This window comes from Micromys minutus (genome assembly GCF_963924665.1).
Source record: "Micromys minutus genome assembly, chromosome: 1".
Classification (NCBI taxonomy): domain Eukaryota; kingdom Metazoa; phylum Chordata; class Mammalia; order Rodentia; family Muridae; genus Micromys; species Micromys minutus.
In genome coordinates, this window is record NC_137969.1 from 225,306,181 (window position 1) to 225,330,565 (window position 24,385).

The 24,385-nt window shown below is 47.8% G+C and overlaps 1 protein-coding gene and 1 pseudogene across 2 annotated transcripts in view; one reads left to right on the forward strand and one right to left on the reverse strand.

The window, feature by feature from the left end:
- Nucleotides 1–24,385, forward strand: part of GALNT16 (polypeptide N-acetylgalactosaminyltransferase 16) — a 77,411-nt gene that overhangs the window by 27,799 nt on the left and 25,227 nt on the right. Inside the window, exons 2-4 of the mRNA XM_080924921.1 lie at nt 20,143–20,300; nt 23,208–23,306; nt 23,880–23,947. Of these exons, the coding sequence (XP_080781047.1) occupies nt 20,143–20,300; nt 23,208–23,306; nt 23,880–23,947 (325 nt within the window). The remainder of the gene's footprint in view (nt 1–20,142; nt 20,301–23,207; nt 23,307–23,879; nt 23,948–24,385) is intronic.
- Nucleotides 5,639–5,926, reverse strand: LOC308438713 (small ribosomal subunit protein eS28-like; annotated as a pseudogene). The gene has a single exon. The product of its transcript is annotated as a small ribosomal subunit protein eS28-like (transcript).

The following is a 24,385-nucleotide window of genomic DNA, read 5'->3' on the forward strand; positions in this document are numbered from 1 at the left end:
TGCTTGAAATATTTCTTGGTTTTGAAAACATAAATATGAGGCCAGAGAGACTGCTTAATAGTTAAGAGCACTTGCTGTTCTTCCCAAAAACCCATGCTTAATAACCAGCACCAAGATGGCTCTTTACAGCTGGATGTAGCTCCAATCCCAGGGAACCAGATACCCTCTTCTAGCCTCCAAGGGTGCCAGACTTTCATATGCTGCATAGACATACATGCAGACAAAGTCCCATACACATTACATAAATAAATATGTACACTTTTGAGACATAGGTGGCTTATTCTTTGTATCCACATCATAGCTGTATTGTTTCATAACCCCCTTGAATCAGAGTTGCTGGATCAGAGGTCCTGAACATCTAAAAGCCTTTAGATGCCTTTCAAAGCTGGCTTCCCTCAAAAAGTGTGCTCCTGAAGCTGTTTTCTGAGAGCCAAACACACAGGATCCATTACTAGTAGATGGCAATGACCTGTCATTCTGATCCAGCAAGGCCCTGAGACATGAAACTTCAGTGCTGAGAAATTTGATCTATATGCTCAAAGAAAGCCAAAAGAGGGGGCCCTGGGTGTTCTGGAGAACCCAAAGGGAAGGGCTGGTCAGCACAGAGCATCTGGATGCTTGGGGTCAAGGGTCAGAGGCCAGAGAGATGAGAAACGGAGATGGATGTGGGCCAGAACCAGCCACAGCTGGAGAGTCATCGCTTCTGTGCAGGGAGCTGTGAGCCACGCAAGCCTTCTTTGTAGTAAGCAGTCTTGATTACAGTCATTCCAAGAACGGCAGAAGCTGTTGACCTGGTGGTCCTCAGCCTTCCTAATGCTGTGACCCTTTAATATAGTTCCTCATGTTGTGGGGACCCCAACCATAAAATTATTTTGTTCCTACTTTATAACCGTAATTTTGCTATTGTTATGAATTGTAATTTAAATATGTGATGTGCAGGAGGATATCTGATATGCAACCCAGTGAAAGAGTCATTATAGACCACAGTGGTCACAGTCCATGTGTTGAGAACCACTGGGGTAGAGGCACAGTATTAAAGGTTTTTTTTTTTCTTTTTTAAAAACAACATATTTATTTAGTTATTTAGTTAGTTATTGATGTGTGTGGAAGTTTTGCCTGCATGTGTTTATGTGTACCATCTATGTGCCTGGTGCCCTTGAAAGTTAGAAGAGGGTGTCAGACCCCCTGAGACTGAAGTTACGGGTGGTTGTGAGTCACCTATGTTGGAATAGGAACTTAACACGGTCCTCTGCAATAGCAGTCAGTGCTTTTAACCACTGAGCCATCTCTCCAGTTTCAAAGGGTTTTTCTTCCCTGACTTAAAAAATAGAAATTATACAGATAACATAAAGGACACAAAGTCACCCATAATTTTTTTCATCCTAACCAGTCACAGATTTTATCTTTCATTAGGTCTTTTTGCCAGGCTCCATAAGTTTTACCTAACTACAACTGTAGGAGCTGTGCAGTCTGGGGAGGTTGAGGAGGGGTGGCCTTGCTGGAGGAAGCTTCCCTCTATAAGCTGTTATTGTCACAGTGCTTTACCACAGCTATAGAAAAGCAATGAACACACACATACATATATACACACACATACATACACATACATATACACACATACATACATACACATACATATATACACACATACATATATACACACATACATACACACATATACACACATACATACACACATACATACACATACATATATACACACATACATATATACACACATACATACACACACATATACACACATACATACACACATACACACAGACACACATACACACACATACACATATGCACACATACACACACAGAGACACACACACAGACACACACACAGACACACACACACAAATAAAAGCAATTTGAAAGAGGAAAACACAATCTCGGAAATGAAAAGGTTTGTGTCTTCTCAACTCATTGGCATGTGACAGGCTGGAAGCTCCTTCAATTAATTCTCTTCATTTATACAGTTAAGTCAGCACAGGATCAGGACAAAGGGGTTGGGACACCCTTAAAATGGAAGGCACTGCAGTTATTACAAATAACACAGAGGCCTGGGGATGTGACTCAGCGGCAGGGCACGTGCTTAGCGTGCTCGGGGACCTGGGTGCAATCCCCAGCAGCATAAATCTCACCAATAAATAATGTAGAAATAAAAATTTTAACATGGCAGGATGTTCACCATGCATGTTAAATGGGGGAGAGAAAACAAGCACAAATTAATATGTGTGCTGTGGTTCTGTGTGCTTATCTGGATGCTCTCATTTGTCCTAGCGAATAATTATTACCTCTGTCAAGGAAAAACATTATAAACAATATTAACTCTGAAAACTATGGCAGCACAGAAAACTGCTAACACAGTAGGGGCCAGGGCAGGGCACAGACTGCACAGCTCCTACAGCTGTGGTCATGTAAAACTTATGGAGCCTGACTAAAAGGCCTAATGAAAGATAAAATCTGTGACTGGTTAGGATGAAAAAATTATGGGTGACTTTGTGTCCTTTTATGTTATCTGTATAATTTTTATTCTTTAAGTTGGGGAAGAAAAACCCTTTGAAACTAGAGAGATGGCTCAGTGGTTACAAGCACTGGCTGCTATTGCAGAGGACCTGTGTTGAGTTCCTAGTTTTATTTGATTGAATTCCTAGGGTTTATTTAGGCTTACAGTCGCAGAGATTAAGTCTGTTACGGTGGGGAATGGTGGCAGCTGGTGGCAGACATTAAGGCAGGAAAAGCCAAGCTCACATCTCAAACCTCAGACAGGAGACAGGGAGAACACAGTGGAGATGGTGTGGAACCTTTGAAGCCTCAGAATCCATCTGTAGTGACACACTTCCTCCAGCAATGCCACCCCGCCACAGCCTCCCCAAACCGCACCACCAGCTAGGGACCAAGTGTCCAAATGCTTGAGATTATAGGAGCCAACATACTGCCAGACACACTACTGCCTACTGTGTGTGTGTGTGTGTGTGTGTGTGTGTGTGTGTGTGCATGTTGTGGTGTGCAAATGTGCATACCAGGCCTAAGGAAGATACCAGATGTCCTGCTGTCACTCTCAACATTACTCCTTTGAGACAGGGTCTCTTATTGAAGCTAGTGACCAGAACTAATACCCTCCTTCTGCACTTGGGTAGCCAGCACCTGCATGGCCATACGTGATTTGTTTGCTTCTTTGTTTTTACATGGGTGCTGGAAATTCAGACTCAAGTTTTCATGTTTGAGCAATAAGCCTTACTTACCTGAGCCATCTCCCCCATCCTGCATTTTCCCCTAAAAGAATTTTTATTGTAGTAAAAGTAAAACAAGGAAACATGTGGGCAGGGCCTGAAAGTTGGCTCAAGGATTAAAAGTGGGGTACTGTTCTTGCAGAGGAGGGTCCCAGCACCTCAATAATCAGTTTAAAACTGCAACTCTAACTTCAGGGAGATTTGATGCACTCAGGTGCACACAAACATACTTACATACATGCATGCATATACATAGATTCACACATACATGCATACATGCATGCATACATAATATGTAAAATCATACATATAATTAAAAATGATGTTTAAAGGTTAATGTAGACTCTACCCTCTAAATAGAATTTGAAGAGTGCAGGGGCTCAAGGCTGACTTCAGTCAGCGTTAGGAAGCGGCTCTCAGAGCTTGCTCTTCTCGCTTCACTGAAGTGTTGAGCCTGTGTGTTAATTCCCCGCTTCGCCTTACTCATGGTCCCAGAACTATGCCTTTGAAATTTCAGTGCTATCTGAGATTATTACCTGAGATATCTCCTGTAAGTAGAATCATGTAGTATTTTGTGTGGAGCATCTGGTTGGCCTATTTCCCTGAGCTGAAGTCTTCAGGATCCATCCTGGATGATGATTGGTTGAGAGTGTGTGGTTCCTGCTGTCACCCCTCCCTCTGTGGCTGTCCCTTTCCACCTCCTGGCTGCTGTGCACCATGCTGTAGTGAACCATACAGTGTGGCTCTCACTCAAGAGCCTGATGTCAGTTTTCGCTAAGTACCCTTCTCCACAACTGCGGATGGTTGCCAGCTATCCAGCTTTGCTGGCAGAACACATCTTACTTTCTCCTGCTGTTGTTATTTAGGTTGTTTTCTACTTTTCATTTCTATAAATAAGACTTATGTGTATTACTTTGAATTGTCGTTAAGAAGTACAAACCTTGAGCCAGGCAATCTGTCTCCCAACACTCTGTAATTGTCTGTAATCCCAACACTCAAGAGGTGAAGGCTGGTCTCAAATTCAAGGTCAGCTGCCTACAACACAAAGCAAGATTCTGTCTTCAAACAATGGAATATAGGAACCTCAGGAGCTGGGAGCCTGGCTCAGAGTCCTTGCCTCCCTCTGCTCCACTGAGCTTAATCCTAGGCACCAAAACAAAAACAAATCAAGAAGCCTTATCCAGCTAAGAGAACCTGTGCATACTGGACCCTCTTTTTAAGGTTTGAGTTAACTTCCGGGTGTCTGGGGTATGGTCTGGGACACTCTCCTGTGACAGGATAAAATGGACAAGGCACATGCCAGAGGACTTATTACTGGGAATGCACTGCCTGACTTTTCCAAAGGACATCAATTAGCACCTGTTTCAAGTGGCTTTGAGAAAGTTTATCGTAACAACTTAAGAGAAAAAAGAAAACCACTTTCCACCATTAACCCACAGTGTCATTCCCCACAGGGGAACTTTCAACCATGGTAAGACTCGATTCTGTTCCTCCTGGAGCTTACACCGGCAATTCCAGCTGCCTAGCTCCTGCACCTAGCGGGGGACTCAGAGAGAGGCTCTTGTTCCCGGTGCCTCCCCTGTCCATTGGGCCATTTGTTTTCTTACTTCTTGTCCAAAGCTCGAGACCCCTTAAGGGACCATATTGGTGACACTTGGTGCTGGAGACTCCCAGGTCACTGAGGCACAATGTACACATTCCTTGTATAACATGCCTGAGGACCTGTGAAATGTCACGCACAAAAATAGTAGGTCACATGCAGAGAAACTCTTGGGCTCTTCAGTGGTCTTCCCCATAGACGCGGCCTATGCTTGCTTCTGCTCTGCAGTAAATATGCTTGAACTGATACAGATGGGTGACCGCAGTCATGCATCATCTAATGATCTAGGGCCTAGATGTCATTTAAGGGTGGCACCCTTCCCCCACCCCCAGGCAGTATCACCACCACTGCAGCTGTGAAAACTGCTCACAGACCTGTAGAATAGCTTGTGGGCCAGCCTGAGGGTCATGGCTGACAAACATTTCCAGCTCTCTTGGCTTGTACACACCTCTAGATAGGTTACTAAGTTAAGCATTCTGTGGCAGAGGCATTAGAAAAAGGTGATTTATTTCTTTTTAAAGTGCTTAATATGGACACAATGTTTAATACGGACACAATGTGGCACTGGTCACCTATTTACCTAAGTGCCAACTTCATCAGGCCAGGAGACATGACTGGGATTCCTTCCTGATTCCCCTTACTCTGATGATGATGATATTGTTACTACGTATTAACAAATTTCAGCTGAACACATTCAGAGGTCACAAAGTAATACTGTTGTTCCCAGTGGTAGGAGTCTGGGGCTGGGTGTTTCTTGGCCTCTTTTTTTTTTTTTTTTTTTTTTTTTTTTTTTTTAATACAAATGCTTTATTCAACAGTTGCAGGTCATGGGCTGGGTAGTGGATGTCCAAGGCCCAGCAGCAAGGTCAGCGCAACCTCCGAGCTTCTCTTTCTGACTCCAGTAGGGTGAGCACATCACCCTCTCGAACGGGGCCTTTGACATTTCGAATGATAGAGCGGCTGGTGTCATCCATAAATTCCACTCACACCTGCGTGCACTGTCCCTGCGAACCGGTCCTGCCCAGCACTTTGGTTACCTCACCCTAGCCAGCTTGATGGGCTGCACGCGACTCGTGTCCATGATGGCAGCGATCTGGCGGAGAGCGTTTCTTGGCCTCTTATTCAAGGAATTCAAATAGAGGCTCACACAGACTGCCCAAGTAGCAGGGCAGCTTTGTTCAAGTTAAACAACAGTAAAAATCAGAAAATCCACCGTGAGGAGTGCCAGCAGAGCCCAAGGGAGACCATATTTAAGACCTTGGTTATTGTTTGAGGCTTCCTTTTATGAGAGGAGAGGAGGAGAAGTTTGGCTGCCAAGCAGGCTAGCCTGGGCATCTCTGCTGTGATTACAGACTTGATTATAGATGGCCTTTACTCACTGTACGTTTCCCTTCCACGATGCATTCTATTTTAATCATACACACATCCAACTATTTATAGGCATGAGATGGCAAATAAGGGACTCATTCAGAAGACAGTTTACCTTATTGCACAAGAACCCAAAATCAGACTAGGCTAGATGGGTCCATTGCCCATAGTTTCCTGATGCTGCTTAGCAGAAGCCGGACATTATCAAAGGGAGTAACTTACTTTCATTATTTAAAGTAAGTATATGAACACACTAGGTGGGAGTCCTAGGTTGCCAACAAGTTGCTAGCTTTGTTGTCTGGAGAGGAATATGTGCATGGTCTAAGCCAAGCGGTGTCCCAGATGGGTTAACTATTCCCTACACTTACCTGTCTCACTATTGATTTTTTTAATACAATGACCAAATCAAACTGTTAACCCACCTTTCATCCCCAACATTTGACATGTACTGGAGATTCACCTTCCCAATGATGTTGAGATATACAGTACTCAGCTCTTAGCTTTATCTACCTTGCTGTAGAGCAGTTCAAAAAAAAAAAAAAAAATGCAGATCAGAATTCAGATTTCTTTCTTTCCCTTGAGGCTTTGTACCCTTTGAGTATCACGTCCTTGGTACTCCATTCTCAGTACACTATTCCCCACGTCTATCCTGGGTGTTGCAAGTGACAGATTTCCTCCTTCACGAAGATCAAATGGCATCTCATAGTGTATGTGGCCACTTTTTATCTATCCACCCATCCATGTGTGAGCAACTTTGCTCATGTGGACAGACTAGGCCACAGTGATCATGGCAAGCAGACAGGCTTGGCACAGACCTCCATCCTATCTTCAGTTAAGTTTCAGAAGTCACTGACCAGGGAATCTACCTTCATCCCCACCCCCACGGAGGTCCAGTCACTGCTTCTCTTTCCCTCCTCTCCATCTGTGTTCTAGGACATCTGGAGCAGCCACTCTGACAATCACCCTTGTTCAAGGTGTAGCAGCTGAGGAGGCGTGGCTTACACCTCAGCAGTTTATTCATCCCCAAGACTCACTCCCTGAATAGAGATACTATACTGGTGACCAGCTCTGGTTTTATCTTAGGTAGAAAAGAGCTAAGGGAGATCGAATCAAAGGGACCTGCTGCCTGGCCAAATGGCCTGAGTTGGATCTCCAGGACCACTGTGGTGAAAGAAGAGACCAGACCTCTGAGAAGTCGCCTCTTATTTTTACCCCTCCACATGTCAAGCCTGAATTCACACATAAGCAAACAAACAAGAGATGAGGGAGCTAAGGGTTTTGTTTAGAGATGGGCTGTGTAGCCAAGCCTGGGTTTATGTTATCTATCCTCTTCTACCTTTAAGTAGCAGGATTAAGGCATGGCCCACCATACTTAGCTCAAGAGTGATTCAAAAATTTTTGTAAAAGTATAAGTTCATCAGACAAAGTGGTACACACTTTTCATACCAGCCTCAGGAGGCAGAGGCAAGCAGATAACTAGAGTTTGAAGTTCAAAGCCAGCCTGGTCTACAGAGGAAGTTCCAAGAATAGCCAGGGCTATCCAGGTTCCCCAAAAACCAGAAGAAGAAAGATAAGGAGGAGAAGGAGGAAGAGGAGAAGGGGAAGGAGGAGGAGGAGGAGGAAGAGGAGGAGGAGGAGGAGGAGGAGGAAGAAGAAGAAGAAGAAGAAGAAGAAGAAGAAGAAGAAGAAGAAGAAGAAGAAGAAGAAGAAGAAGAAGAAGAAGAAGAAATGCTTAGGTAGTTCCATGAAACCATCTTATAAAGGAACAGGTACATTTCTTCAGTGTACACACTCAGTCCTGTGCTGTCTTCCAGAGGTGGTGCACATAGTGTTTTGCCCCAAGCACTTCAGGCAGACCCAGGCTTGTGCCTGTAAACTTTGTTTCTATGAAATGGTGCTACCCATGCCTCCTATGGCTCATTTGTCATTCAGCATTTTCGGTTTCCACCAACTCTGCAGTTGCTGAACTAGTACATTTCATATATTGGATGGTTTAATTGCAGGCTTAATGCCTGGAGATGTAAGGTGATCAGATAATTGATCCCCTAAAGCAAAGCAAATGCAGATTTAGAGGGGCCTCTGAGAGCACAGCTGGAACCTAGGGGCTGTCTCCTGGGAAAGCAGGTGTGTTTTTACCTAAAAATGGAATTTCTGCTAAGTCAAAGTTTTAAAACGCTGAGGTTGCCAAACAGCTTTTAAATTACAGTTGTACTAATTAATAATCCACCAACGTAGGAGCACTCCTGTTTCTCCATGCTGTCGAAATGCTGAGTGTTGATAATTATCCTTGAACTTCATCAGATGAATTAGCAAGGAATTGTATCTGATTTTACGTTGTACTTCTTTAATAATGAGTTTGGACATCTTTTCATTTATTATTAGCTATTTAAACTCACTTTTTCTAACTCGCATCTTTTATGTCTGTTTCTTTTGAATGATATGTTTTGTTTGCTTTTAAGACAGGGTCGCATGTAGCCAGGCTGGCCTCAAACTTGCTAAGTATCTGAGAATGGTCTTGAACTCTTACCTCCCCACTTCCATAGCCCATCCTCGGGACTTTTGGTCCTTTCTTGTTGATATATAAGAACTCTTTATATATTAAGGAAATTAGTCCTGGGCTGGAGAGATGGCTCAGAGGGCCCTCAGCTGGGTTTCCATCACCCAATTCAGGCAGTTCTCAGCTATTGCCTGTAATCCACCTCCACGATGGCCTTGTTCCCATCCCCCACCCCACCCCAACTCCCAATTAAAAGTAAGTCTCTAGTTCTTTTGCTTTGGCTGATACTTTTTTTTGACAGTGTGGTTTGTATTTGACTTTGAGACAGTTTGTTTCATTAAAGCCTTGAGTCTTTTCCGTAGGATCATCTTTTACAGCATTGAGTTTTATAGCTAAGATTGGAGAGAAAGAAAAGACTCAAAGTTTGTTTTCTTTCTCTTTACATTTTGTATTTCTTTTTCAAATATAAATTTATGAGCCTCCTGGCAGTCTTTTAAGAAGTGAGGTCAGCTTTATGGATTTCTGTATTGTCTAGTCAGTTTTCCAACACTAACAACTGATTAGCCATGGCTGGGGTGGGGGTGAGGGAGCTGCTCTAGCTCCTGTCAACTCTGTGTCCTTCCTTCTTTCCTCCTTCCCTCTCTCCCTCCCGTGTGTGTGTGTGTGTGTGTGTGTGTGTGTGTGTGTGTGTGTGTGTGTGGTGAAGGAAAAGGTTTCTTTTTAAATTTTAAGTTTATTTTTAGTGCATTCTTTGAGACGTTCATACATGATACAATGTATCTTGGTTCAGCCCACCTCCAGCTGTCTCCTCTGGCTCTTCTTAGACCCCTCCCAGCACGTGTTAGGGCCTCTTGCCTATGTTCAGTTGGTCTGCTTGGTTCACACCAGGAAACCCCTCTGTGTAAAGCCTGGAGTCTCAAAATGTCTTTTTAATATTTGACAGGTTTATTTGCTTACCTTAATTCTTTTGCCAGATTTTTTTCTGTGTTTAACTCTTCCAGCTGAAGGGCCCCTCTCTCACTACAGCTGCCGCTTGTTCAGTATCGCACTGGATTTGTATAGGACGTCAAGGAGGATTTATATCTTTGCATCCCCAAGTCTTTCAAGAGTAAACTGTATCTGCCCCTTTGGGTTGGTGTAAATTCAGGGTAGATGTCCGTGCACACCAGTGCAGTGAACGCCGAATGCCCAGCCATACCTCGTGTGTGTGTGTGTGTACCTGTGATATAATGTGATCACAACATCTGAGATTTCTTTTTATTTCTAGTTGAATAAAACCACACTGCGGTGTGTCCCAAAAGAAATAAAAAGGTTATTCTGTCTGTAAAGAATAGATATCATTTCATTCCTGTTTCCTGAGTTCACTTTCCCATTTGTTCTTAGATAAAATGCTGGGCTGCAGGCCAGACAGGGGGTTGTGATGTGCCAGTCGATGGTCCTCTTGAGAGACAAGTCTAGCAGCAGCCCTGGCTTAAGTCCTCCTGTGCCACTGTGGGAGAACATCACAGACCAGGTGTCATGGAAACAGAGATTCACTTCTGGGAAAGAGAAGGTTTGGCCTCTCGTTGCGGCTGCCCTCTCTTGCTCTCAAGACAGAACATGGTTTGCCATGTGCTTCCAGTGAGTGAAGCTCTGTTCTCACAGGTGGAGGACACACACATACACACATCCTAATAGCTCATGGACCACCCAAGTTTGCTTCTTGCTTGACCCACATACATCAATCAGCCGTTAGTCTGATGTGTCTCACTTTGTTTTATTTTCTCTCCTTTCTTATTCTTAGCATGTGTGTTCTGTCGTGTGTGCGTGTGCATGTGGAGACCTGAAGTTGATGCTAGATATTTACCTCGATTTCCTGCCCATTTTACTTACTGAGGTGAGGTCTCTTGCTGAGCCTGAGCTTAGGACTCTGGCTACTCTAACCAAGCAGTCTGTCCTGGGGTACCCTGTCTCTGACCACCTCCCACCCCACCTCTACCCCCAGTGATTGGATTATAGGTGTTGCTGGTTTGGGGGATCTGAACTCTGGTCCTTAAGCTAACATGGCAAGGGCTTTATCCACTGAGCCACCTCCCAGCCCAGAGTTGGCTTCGTGGTGAGAAGTGTTTTACACCCGGACAATCAGCTGCCGGTCTGGTCTGTTGCTGTTCTACTTGGTTCCATTTGAGCCTGTCTCAGCCGGCTTCATTAGCAGAAAACAACTTATTTTCTTCTGCTGTTGTTATTTAGATTGTTTTCTACTTTTCATTTCTATAAATAAGACTTTTGTACCTAATTTTGAATTGTGATTAAAACAATATATACAAACCTTGAGCCAGGAGCTGGAGAGGTGGCTCAGTGGTTAAGAGCACTGACTGCTCTTCCAGAGATCCTGAGTTCAAATCCCAACCACGAACCTTGAGTCAGGCATGGCCATGTATTACGTCTGTAATCCCAGCACTCAAGAGGTGAAGGCTGGTCTCAAGTTCAAGGTCAGCTGCCTACAACACAAAGCACGATTCTGTCTTCAAACAGTGGAATATAGGAACCTCAGGAGCTGGGAGCCTGGCTCAGAGTCCTTGCCTCCCTCTGCTCCACTGAGCTTAATCGGGAGGTTGCTATCACTGTTACACGGCTCACAATGTTTTGTTTTGTGGCCTGTTAGTGCTTTTTTTTTTCTTAGTTACTATCTGGCAGGTCCAAGTTCAGTGGCTTCAGACTATGAAGCACTTGGAGGGCAAGGACACTATGTAGACCTTGACACTTTGCGTTTGTAAGTGAAACTGAAGAGGGGCTGGTCCGCACCATCTGTGGCGAGAAGAGGGTATTTGGACAGTGGCAAGCCTGGAGGTTTTCCTCAGCAGCTCCCCTGTCATCTCTCTAGGCTTAGCACAGAGCATGGTCCCCTATTTAGGGGTAGGGGTGGCATGGTGGGACAGGTAAGTCCCTGAGAGAGTCCTGGCTGGAAAGAATCAGGAGGACCCAGAATGGTCCAGAAAGGTCTGGTTATGTGCTAATTTGGTATAAGTAACATAAACTCTTGCCTTTTTTTCCTTTCTTTCTTTCTTTCTTTCTTTCTTTCTTTCTTCCTTCCTTCCTTCCTTCCTTCCTTCCTTCCTTTCTTTCTTTCTTTCTTTCTTTTTTCTCATGTTCTTTTGAACCATAAGCAAAGAAGTACTTCCAAGCTCATGTGCAGGCCAAGAATGACAGCGCTGGGCATGTCCCTGTGGGAGCTGTAGCCTGATTCCTGGGCTGTAAGCCAAGGAAGAAGGCAGCAGGGGCCTGCCCTGGGGCTGAGAGCCTCAGCATTGGAAGGAGGTTCCCAGGCTCCTCTAAGTCCACGAATGGTCCATGGCACAAAGAAGCTTTATGCTGGGCCCTGTGGACAGATTCTCATCGCTCCGGTCCCATTTCTGTCTTTGAGTTGGTGTGTGATCTGGCCATTCTGCTGTCTGGACTTCTCTGGGCCTTCTTTCCCCCCTGTGTAAAGTAGGGGTGATTAAAGATTGTATGTTACAGACACATTTGGAGATAATCACCTAACAGAGCTTTAGGACTCTGACTACTCTAACTAAGCAGTATTCCCTGGGGTACCCTGTCTCTGACCACCTCCCACCCCACCCCTATCCCCCAGTGCTTGGATTATAGGTGTTGCTGGTTTGGGGGATCTGAACTCTGGTCCTTAAGCTAACATGGCAAGGGCTTTAGGTGCACAGTAGGTCCCCAGTATCCCTTACTGTAGCAGAGATTCTAATCTCCTGGGTTCCAGAGGATAAGGAGGTTGGGAGGATAAGGCAAGGCTTTGATATCCTTTGCAGGTGCAGGAATGCTTTAGCCAAGCTGAACAAATGACCATCACAAATCTCAGCAGAGATTACTGAACATGGCGACCCATGGAGCCTGTTGGATCTAATCAGGAACTGTCTGGTGTCATGGCCTGACTCCACATTCTGGCCTTTCTAGAACCCATTTGGTTCAGGTGCCTGAAGGAATGTACAGTGGGCCTCCCTTGGTTTTCTTGGTGAACTTGCTAGGACATTGGAATGCACTAGATTCTTAAGTGAAAGCATTAGTCCCATACAGCTCTGTGGTCACCCTGGGAGAGTGACAGGAAGTGTGGGTTAAGCAGCCCTAGGTAGGTATTCCTACCACTGAGCTTTGATAGGTAAGTGATCTTGAGTCTACGCATAAGGGAAGTGGAAGTGTTGTAAAGTGGTAGATTGGTCTCCATGGTAACTAGGCTCAAGCTTAGTTCTTTTGGCTCTGCAGGTGGGGAAGTTTTAGGTCCGTACAAAGAGAGGCAGGAGAAACTCAGACTTTGCTGAAAAGGTAGTGAGGATAGCTATTAGGAGATTACCCCTAAGTCCTCCACAGTGTTAAGGTCATGGGATTCAGGGGCTGGAGAAATGGCTCACCGGTTAAGAGCACTGACTGATCTTCCAAAGGTCCTGAGTTCAAATCCTTACAACCACATGGTGGCTCACAACCATCTGTAATGGGATTTGATGTCCTCTTCTGGTGTGTCTGAGACAGTGACAGTGTACCCACATACATAAAAATAAATAAATCTTAAAGAAAAAAAAAGATCCTGGGATTCTACTAGTTTGTGACAGTCCCTTATCATTAGCTACCATGGAAAGCCAGGGGCTATGGAGAACACAGAAACAACATGGATGGCTTCAGAGTCCTGATGTTTATGTCGCAGCCCCAAAGACTGCCTAAAGTGGTTCAGAGCCACTGGTCAAAGTGGCAGGAGAGGCCATTAATAACAGCCATAAACATTACAGTGTACATGCCAGGCCCTGTGCTAAACGCATTATACATTCAGTTCCTTTAATCCCCGGAATTCCCATTTTCCAGATGAAGAAGCTCTCTTGGGTGAGGTAAGTTATCACCAAAGTCAGAGAGCAGCAGGAGCTGGCATGCCGTGCCAAGATCGTCAGACTCTAGAGGTCAGGTTGGCTGCCACTGTAATTACAGCTTCTGAGGCCACGCAGAAGATGGGATCACATCTGGGCCAGACGTCCTGTATCCAGCCTGGGGCTCCTGGTCCCATGCCACAGTGGGGCATTTCATCTGATTGGATGAGAGTAGAGAGAGAGGTCAGGGAAGCCCTGGGGGACCCCCATCCCAGACCTGGAGAAGAGATGTTGAATGATGTGCATACCAGTTGGGTGATGAATGGAAGTCTTCTTGGGTCAGATAGGAATGTCTTCTTCTTGGCATCATGGAAGAGAGAGTGGGAATCACATTCTGTTCACCAGTGTTTTTGGTTTCTAGCAGACTCAGGAGTGGGCAAAACAAAAAACAAAAAAACTCAGGAGCCATCCATAAAACAGGGCCACAGCCTTTTAATAAGTAGTTTCAATGAAATTTAGTGAAAGGCAAACCCAGCAGGTGCCTGTTTTACTGGTTGTAAAGGGAAATTGGGCAGCAATTGTTTTAAAGGGGTGGGAGTTGTTTACATTTAAGACTTGGAGGTCTGCAGAGGTTTGAAGGGAAAGTTTACCAGGCTCAGGGGGTGGGGTGGGGCTGAGCTGTTCTCCATGAAACTGACATGGAAAAATGTCCTTCTTATTTTAAACCTCCCCTTTGCTGTTTGCTTCCTAATTTTAGCAGCAGGAAGCAATAAGCAAATCTTGATGGGAAAAGGCTGAAGGAAGTCAAGCAAGTCTCAAAGTTTAATCAAAGTGACAGACAGAGGTGAGAGCTCCCGAGATGAGGGGCTCCTCTCACCCTTCTGCCTAGCTTCTAGTCCAGCACAAGCAGTTTCATGTGGCCGACTTTACTGAGCAAGAAAGTGCTGGGCTTGGCATTCCATAAAAGGACAAATACTGAAGAAAAGGGTGGTTGCTTACACTTCAGCCAAGAACCCTCTGCCAGGGGCTGGAGGGCAATGAGAAGCTCATCAGCCCATCACTCAGTAGGCCTCAACCTCCATTCCTCGCCATGGCAACACAAAAGGGCTTCTGGTGTGGTCCACTTGGAAGCTCCATCTTGAAAGCTGAACACTACCCTGCCTGCTAGAGGATGCTGGGAATGGCCGGCCTGGCCCTGGACTGCAGCCACTGGCCCAAATACCAGAGACCAGCCTGCTATCTCAGGATAAACGCTGCCTTGCTAAGTCATTGCCAGCGCTGGCTCATTTGCTAGGTTTGGAATTTTACCTTTTTTTTTTTCCTTTTAGAGAGTGTTTTTCTGTTCATCAAGGGGACTGAAAGGCTGATATCCATGAACTTTTGGTTGCTTGGACAAGACAGCTAATTCAAAGTAACCTGGTGGGGGGAGGGGGAAGGGAGAGCTCATCATATAAAAAGTCTCAAGATTCTGATTGGTCTAGATCAAATCAGATAACCATTAATGAATCAATTAACATACTACTATACTTAGGAGTAAAGTAATAAGGACCCAAAGTCCCATGCTCATTCATGGGTGTTGGGACAGGGGCAGTGAATGACCTTGGCAGGAAAATGGGCAAGAAAACCTTAAGGCAGTCAAAGCTTTCCTGTTACCTGCTTGTCCTCTGGAATTTCAAGTGTTGCCTTTGTCCAGATGTGGGGTGAGAGGCTGCAAAATGAGGTCGCCATCACTTCTTACACCTTTGCTCCTTTTTAAAACAGTCATTTTATTGTTTAATTCAGAGGGATGCTTTGCCTGTGTGTGTATATGTGCATCCCATATGTGATTGATGCCCACAGAGGCCAGAAGAGGGCATTAGCTCTCCCGAAACAGGGGCTAGCAGACAGTTATGAGCTGCCATGTGGTTGCTGGGATTGAACTTGGACCCTCTGGAAAAGCAGCCAGTGCTCCTAACCACTGAGCCACGGCCACAGCCCACTTACTTGTTCTTTAGCCATTGCTTTTAAAGCGCCTGTACCACTCAGGCGCCACTGTGGACTTCAGGCTCCAGCAGTCAATAAAACAGGCTAGCTGTGCTTTGATGAAACTTGTGCTCTTAAAACAGAAAGTGGCCAAGACTAAGATATAAAATGCACACATTTCCAGGTGGCAGTGAGCGCTGTAGGAGAAAGAAGGTGGGGTGGGGTGGCCTCGTGGTTTTGTGTAGGGTGGAGGTAGGATTAGGGAGGATGGGAGATAAGGCAGGTCTGCAGGAGGCCAAGGAGTAAGGCTTGCAAACTGGGAAAGCCTTGACTCTGAAGCCGAGCCTGTGGGGGAAACTGGAGAGGCTGAATCCAGTGAGGGACAGGACTCCCGCTTCCTGGTGCTCTGCCGTGTGGAAGAGTCATACTTGTTTCTTCCTTGTTGGTTGTACTAATCTAAAAGAAGTTTTTGTTTTCTGTTTGTGAGTGCTTTGCCTGCATGTATGCCTTTGCACTCCATAGGTCAGCACCTATGTCGGTGGAGGCCAGAACTGAGTCATAGAGCGTCCTAAGATGCCATACGGAGGCTGTGAAGATTATACTGATACTAAATCTGAGAACAGAAACAATATTTAGGTATTTATTTGCTCATTTGGCTATTCATTCATTCCTTCATTCGGCAAACACCTGCTGAGTACCTACTGTGTGCCAGATGTAAACACTCACAGATGAACAACAGCTTTTTTTTTTTTTTTTTTTCCAAGTCAGGGTTTCTTGGCTGTCCTAGAACACCTAACTTTGTATGTAGGCTCTGTGGATTGAACTCAGGCCCTGTGTTTGCAAAGCAAGCTCTTTACCAAGTGGGCTATCCTCCTAGTTCTCTCTATTTCTGTATTCCCAGCTTCCCACAGCCCTTGCGGTGTTGGTTTTACAGCCACCATTTGAGAGATCCAAGGCAGAGGTCTAAACTACAGAGCACGGGGGTACCACCAAGATGACCCTGAACTTGTAGCTTGGCAGACAAAGATGGAAGTGCCTGTCTGCGTTACAGGGAGCACGGTGATGTGGGTGGAGCACGGAGAGAGCAGAGATAAACAGAGATACACAGAACACAGGCAAAAAAGCACAGGCGGGAGTTTGGAGAGCCACAGGAAATGAGTTATGGTTTGATCTGGTGAACTAGGAGCTTAGACCTCAGAGGTTGAAGGGCTGCAGTGGTATCTAGATACCAACTAGGTGGGGTGTGAAGAAAAAGGAAGTGAAGCCCTTCAGGGATCATGGTGTTACCACAAGGGGCATCCTTCCTCCCTCGGTCTCTCCTTTACTTGGTTCAGGGACAATCAATGTGTCAGCTACATTCTGAGGAACTGTTGGACCAATGTGATAGGAGAGAAGAGGCCTCTGAGAGCGAGTGGGCCCATGTCCCATGGCTTCCTTCTTTGCAAACTGTCTCTAAGGAAGAATATTTCACCCCAGACCCTAGCCCATATGGAGTTGGACTGGGCCACACAGGGGCTCTGGGTTGTGTAAGGGAACTTCAGACTTTTCTCAAGAGCGCAGTGAGACTTAACTTGGTTTTGAGGGCTTGGCAGAGTCCAGAACATTCTCTGAATCCTGAAGGAGGCTTTGGGTGAGACATGGGAAGGCAGGAAACAAGGAGAAAGCTCAGAAGTGTCCTTCCTACCTCTGGGTACATGGTGGTGCTGGGGGCCAGGAGACTGATTAAAGGAGTAAGTGAGTGAATGGGTGGGTGGGTTCAAAATTCATAACATAAGCCCAAGTGATCCTTAGGCCTCACACCCTTTAGAGGGGCACAGGGTAGGTAGGTGTATAGTTCTTAGTCAGGGTTAAATAAGCAGAGGATGAGTGTGGGGTCGGCCTTAGATGTTTCCTAAGCCCACAGAGTGGCCAAAAACCCTGAATAAATACGCATGGTTGCTTCCCCCAGTCAACTTTCAGGATAATGAGGTGATATACACTCCCCATGGGAGTTTGAAAAACTCTTCCCTCTGCGGTTTTTCTTTAATTTTAGCTCCTCAGCCATGAGCTAGTGGCTTCTTTCCATCCCCTGATGCAGAACTGGGGGAAGGGAGGGGCCAGCGCATCATCATTGTCTTAGGGTGGAAGAGCATAACCTCACTGCCTTTCCATCTTCACTCCCAGAGCAACGTGGGACTCAGGCTGGATCACTCCCTTCCCCTCCTCTCTCCTTCCTCTCTTGACTGAAATGGGGAGCAGCCCATGGGGGATGGGGGAGCAGTCCATGGGGGATGGGGGAGCAGTCCATGGGGGATGGGGGAGCAGTCCATGGGGGGTGGGGGAGCAGCCCATGGGGGATGGGGGAGTAGTCCATGGGGGGTGGGGGAGCAGTCCATGGGGATGGGGGAGCAGTCCATGGGGATGGAGGAGCAGTCCATGGGGGGTGGGGGAGCAGTCCATGGGGGGTGGGGGAGCAGTCCATGGGGGATGGGGGAGCAGTCCATGGGGGATGGGGGAGCAGTCCATGGGGGATGGGGGAGCAGTCCATGGGGGGTGGGGGAGCAGCCCATGGGGGATGGGGGAGCAGTCCATGGGGGGTGGGGGAGCAGTCCATGGGGATGGGGGAGCAGTCCATGGGGGGTGGGGGAGCAGTCCATGGGGGGTGGGGGAGCAGTCCATGGGGGGTGGGGGAGCAGTCCATGGGGGATGGGGAGCAGTCCATGGGGGATGGGGGAGCAGCCCATGGGGATGGGGGAGCAGCCCATGGGGGGTGGGGGAGCAGCCCATGGGGATGGGGGAGCAGCCCATGGGGATGGGGGAGCAGCCCATGGGGGGTGGGGGAGCAGCCCATGGGGATGGGGGAGCAGTCCATGGGGATGGGGGAGCAGTCCATGGGGATGGGGGAGCAGTCCATGGGGGGTGGGGGAGCAGTCCATGGGAATGGGGGAGCAGCCCATGGGGATGGGGGAGAAGCCCATGGGGATGGGGGAGCAGTCCATGGGGGGTGGGGGAGCAGTCCATGGGGATGGGGGAGCAATGACACTTCTGTTCATTTCCTGGCATGGCACTCACTCAGAATATTAGAACATCATGGCTGCTGCTGGGTCACCTCTGAGCATCACTAGCTTGGAAGCATACATCTTCTGGGAGAAGCAAGATTTCCCTCTCTGGATCTGCCCTCAGACCCCCTAGGCTCCTGGCAGGCCCCCAGGTCAAGGGGCCACTGGAGAAGGTGGTAGTGAGGCAGTGGTCAGGAGGTAGGAGCTTCTAGATCTTTTAGCATTCCTCCAAGGGAGGTTGAGTCAAGATCTCCAGAGAACATGGATACCTTGATCTGTTGGTGAAACACCTCAGTATTACTCCACAAAAAAACCCTCATGTCTACAGGGCCCACTGCTATGCTGGGACCATCCTCTTAGGACGAGGCATGTGATAGAGACCTCATTCTTTGGCTCTGTGAGTGACCAATTCTTGTCCTCTTTTCTGCTCTCTCCAATCAGCCCAGGGCTGCTGACTGGGCAGAAGGATTGGAGTTGGGTTGCACTCACAGCTGACAGTTTGTCATAGCCCTACTGGAAACATCTGGGCCACAGTTTGGTTCAAATGATGAGATGTCAGGGCACACGTATCCATCCATTCATCTCTGATGTGTCTTCCCCTGTATCTCTCTAGAGACTCTGGTTGCAGGGTGTTGGCTGTGGCTAAGAAGTGTGAAGCCGGTCCATGAATTATCCCTCTCTCTCTAGCACTTAGCACCAGTGGGCTCGGTGTAGCAGACACGGGGCCACTGAAGCAGCAAGCAGAACTCTCAGAGAAGCTCCAACACTGTAGTAATACATTTGTTCCTGAGGGTTTGGTGCATTAGCCTGTGATGGATTGCTTCTCCTCAATGGAAACTCTCTGCAGCAGCTTGTCCAAGCCCTGGCTCTTATCAACAGGCAGCCTGCGTGTGCCTCACCTAGAGCCTGGCTCAAGTGCAGTCCTAGTAGACTCCCCATCTACCAGAATACCCTCTATAGTTTCTAGTCTCCTTAAGGTACCTTATTCCAGACAACCGATTTCCTCTGGGAAATACCTTCCCTGTACCAAGCAGAGAACATTGGCTTTAGAATTATGGCTGGTTTGGGTGCTAGACAGATAGTTCAGTCAAAACCATTCCTGCCACACAAAGTTGGAGGACCGTAGATCAGATCCCCAGAACCTGTGTTTAAAACAACAAAAACCAACCAACCAACCAAACAAACAAACAAACAAAAGCAACTGAAAAGCTGGGTCTTGTGGTCTGTGCCTGTAACCCCAGCACAGGGGGTGCAGAGACAGGCTGAAGCTCACTGACCAACCAGAGCTTCTGATCCAGCATCTCAAAAAAAAAAAACAAAAACAAAAACAAAACAAACAAACAAACAAACAAAAAACTCAGTGTTGATTTCTGTCCTCTTATTCATGCATAGCCATGCCTATACACGGTAGCAAGTACCCCCACCCCCAAAGTAATTTGTATCCAGATTTATAATGTACTGGTTCTCTCAAGGGGAGGTACAGCTGAGAGGACCCAGCTGACACACTCCTAGTGTGGACTCACTATATCTTTGCCATTCTCCTCCCATGGAACCCTCCTGCCTGGGCCCCCTCTGATGCTGACCTTTGTCTCAGGTGACAGGAACACCCTCAAAAGGCTTTGATGAGAAGGCATACCTGTCAGCCAAGCAGCTGAAGCCGGGAGAGGACCCATACAGACAACATGCCTTCAATCAACTGGAGAGTGACAAACTGAGCCCAGACCGACCCATCCGGGACACCCGTCATTACAGGTACGACATCTGTTGAGTGGACAGGAGGGGAAAGCTGAGAAAAGACCAGTGTTGGTTGTCTCGGTTTCTTTCACTCGTGTGTTCTATTGTTTTATTACACTTACTTATTTTATTCATGTGTCTGTGTGTGAGATTATGCACACACGCAAACTGTTTATTTTACAAATATCCCCAGTCTTCATCTAGTGACTTTAGACACTTAATTGTCCTCAAACTCAGCATTACCTTGCCCCCCTGTGTTCCTCCCTCCCTCCTGTCTTTCTTTTCTTTCTGGTTTTTCCAGACAGGGATTCTTTGTGGAGCCCTGACTGTCCTGGAACTAAGAGACCTGCCTGCCACTGCCCCCACCCCCACCCCCTGCCCCGAGTCCTAGAAATAAAGCCACTGTCCTACCACATTTCAAAGGAAAGGTCAAGGAAACCCCCAGCTAGAGGTAGAAGCCCCCCCCCCCCCGCCCCTCAGTCACAAATCCCAGCAAGAGCAGCCTGCCGGGGGACCTCAAGAAAATCTAAGAAGGTGAACTACATAGCTGAAGCAAGGGCTTCAGCCCTTCCCTCTTTGAACAGTGAAAAGCTCTGACCTCCCTTGAAATTCCTTTCTTGCCTCCTCTCCTGGCCTCAGCAGCTCCTGCAGATGTATCCAGGTCTTGTTCCTTGTCCCTTGTGGGAAATGAGCAAGGTCCTAGACCAGGGCCAGTGGGGCCTGCTACTGGTCAGTCCCAGCTTGTGACTGGACTCGGGCAAGTCAGCAACTCTCTTCCTGGGTTCAGGCTAGTGTGTCCTATCTAGAGTATATGCTACCACCTCCTCTCCCCTCCTGCTATCACCTTCAGAAAACTTCTACTCCTTCAGAAACCCTGTCCCCTACACCCCATGCCTGGCCTCATCTACCCTTCAGTCAGCATGTGATGTTCCTGTGTTCTCGTTTCCTTCTTTTCTTTTTCTTGGTGTGTATGTGTGTTTGGGGAAGACCAGGTTTTACAGTGTAGCACAGGCTGGCCTGAAACTGACTGTATGTAACCCAGGCTAGCCCTAAACTTTGATTCTCTCCCAGTCTTAGCTCTCAAGGGCTGAGAGTACAGATGTTAGCAAACAGACATGTAAGTCCTTTGTCATTCAGCCTGAGGGTAACTTCTCTCTCCGCTGCAAGCAATGGTGGGTTCAAGGCCTTCGGTAGACAGCCCTAATCATGGCTAACTTAGTCCCCAGGACCTAGGGGAAATCTATGTCCTGACTCCAAATGGAAACTGAGGGCTTGGCTTGGCTCAACCTTCCCTTCACCCTACCTTGGCCCTCCTCATGTCTTTACTGAGAAACTAAAGGGGGGAGTGTGCATCCAGGGCTGTGGTGGGTTGGTGAGGTGCCGGGTGCTATTCCTAGGCCGCCCTCAGTCTGAGGTAGAAGAGCATGTGTGTGTGTGCACATTGCACGCCTGTGCAGAGGGCACATAGGAGGTGCCGGCCTGGTGAAGCCAGGGTGCTACTGCAAACCTTGCCTTCCCAGGATCCAGCTTCCACTGGACTCTGTGCTGCAGGCTAGCTCCCGGTCCTGAGTGAGGCAAACTTGACATAGACAAACATAGATGTGGGACAGCCTCTTGGATCACTCCTGGCTCCTGGGAACTGGGTAACGCTACCCAACATCTAAATCCCAGAAGAATATAGGTGTGGGGGGAGCTCAAGTCTGCCCTCCGACAAGTGTGGGAGGTTTGCCTCCTTCAAGGAGAGAGACCTTATTATCTAGCTTCTCTCCGTAGACGTGATGTCTGGGGACAAGGACAGAGAGCTGGGGCGCTGAAGGTCTGTGTTCCCCTTGGAGGCAGGCACTTGGACAGCCTGGCTTCTGGGAGCAGAAGCGAGCCCCTCCCCCACAGCCCTCTCCAAAAAAAGAGATGTTTTGAAGCTTCTCAGGATTTCTCCCTGGGGTCTCACACTAGCAGTGGGACTCCCTGCCTGTCCGACCTGGCCTCTCTGCAGGGCAGGATATGGGCCTGGGAATTCACACTGTGAGCTGCTGTCAGTGGAGCGAATGCTGTAATGAAAAAAATAGTCATTGCTGGAGTAGTGCAGAGCGGTCGTAATAAAGAACATCGCTTAGGAAAACCAGCAGAGGCGGCTGCCTTCCAGCGGTTTGGAGCCAGGAATGAATACATTCACAGAAGCGATAGATAGGGAGGAAGGCAGGCAGGAAGGAAGATTTTTAACTCCTCTTGCTGAGAGGAGAGGGAGTCCAAAGGCAGGGTGGGGTAGCCCGGGGCTGCTGAGGACGGAGCAGTGTAGAAGGGATTGCCCTTGGTGTCTTTAGGGAAGCCACGTCCTGCAGGCTTGCCCCTGCCTCATAGCTCTTGCCGTTAGTGCTAGAGAGAGTGGGAGGGAAGTCCCTTCACCCCCACCCTGCAGGCAGAGTGGGAGGAATTTCTGGCCAGATCCTACCAGAACTGGGAGACAGAGGAAAAAGCATCAGGATGTGAGAAGGCAAAAGGAAGGTGATTTTTTTTCTTTCCCCCACCATCTTACCCCCACTGGTCTGCCCCATCAGCAGCCTTGTTGTTTGGCTCCAGGCTGTATCCGGGGCCTATACATAGACCCTAACACGTCCCCAAAAGTCAGTGCATGAGTGCAGTGGTACTTTAGGTCTTTGGCAAAGAACCCCCAGGCTTAGGACGATTCCTCAATCTGCAACTTCCTTCCTGGACCCCAGGCCAGGCAGCAAGTGGGTTGGGGGCCCTTGTGGGATGGAATATCACTTTGTGGGAGGCAGGCTCTAACCTAGCTTCAAGAATACCTTCTGCCTGTCAGAGCTGTCATAAGGCACAGCAAAGTGGGTATAGAAAAGCACAGAGTGGCCTAAGCATGCCGCCACTGCTCACCTTTGACCCCTTCACCTCTGACCCCTGTTCTCGTCTCAGTTGCCCATCTTTGTCCTATTCCTCGGACCTGCCAGCCACCAGTGTCATCATCACCTTCCACAACGAGGCTCGCTCCACACTCCTGCGCACAGTAAAGAGGTAAGCCCCTCAGCCTTATAGGCTGTCATCTCAGTGACTCTGTCCCGTGAGGTCTCTGGTGGCCTGTGGAGTTTCAGACTAGACAGGACCTTGTTGCCAGGGATAGTGTACAGACACTGGTGGAAACCAGCAAGCACTGGGAGGCTAAGTCTTATCCTTCCAAGAAACTGGACCTGGTGAACCTTTTGGGAGACCCAAGAAGTCAAAAGCAAGAGGTCAAACCCAAGGTCAAATCCAAGAAGGCAGACATGCAGCAGGCTCTGAGTGGAAGGAGACCGGGATAGATAGGAGGCCTTAGAAAGCTGGGTATCAACACAGCGGGTGCCTGCTAATCATCTGGGAGACATTGTCCTCTTGCACACATCCCACCCCCCAGCATACTTAGATGCAAGTGGGACTCAGGAAGGAGTACCCAGTGACAGTGCTTGGGGGTGACGAGGCCTGGGCTTCTTCTCCCAGAGAGAGACAGCCCCCTCTCCCAGCCATGGGGGTGGGCAGGAGCCTCCATGGCGAGAGAGGCTTTTACAGGGATATGTAAGAAAGGCTCATTTTTTGTGCCCACTGCTGCTCCAGTGTTCTGAACCGAACTCCTACCAGCTTGATCCAGGAGATCATCTTAGTGGATGACTTCAGTTCGGACCGTAAGTATTCGTCTTCCCTCTGTGTGCCCCTCCATGCCCCATCTTAGATGTCCCCCCACCCCCGGCCCCCGCTGCTGAGATGAGCTCTCTGCTGCCATCTTGGCTCTTAAGCATGGACCTCTGTCAAGCCGGGGATCGTTGGTTTCTTTCTACGATGATTCCCCATCCTGGAGACCAACAAAGGAGAGTGTGGCATTGTTGAAATGATACACCCATGAGATGACATTAAAAAACAAAAGCAAACAAACAAACTGAAGCAAGGGGGTGAGGAGCTGCCTCGGTAGAGACAGTGCTTGCTCTCCAAGCATGAAGAACTGAGCTTAGGTTCCAGCATGCATGTAAAAAGCCAAGTGCCAGAACGTGCATCCATCAGCCTGTGCTCAGAGAAGTGGGGGGGTCGTGAATGGTGGGTGATTCGCTGGCCAGGCAGTCTAACCA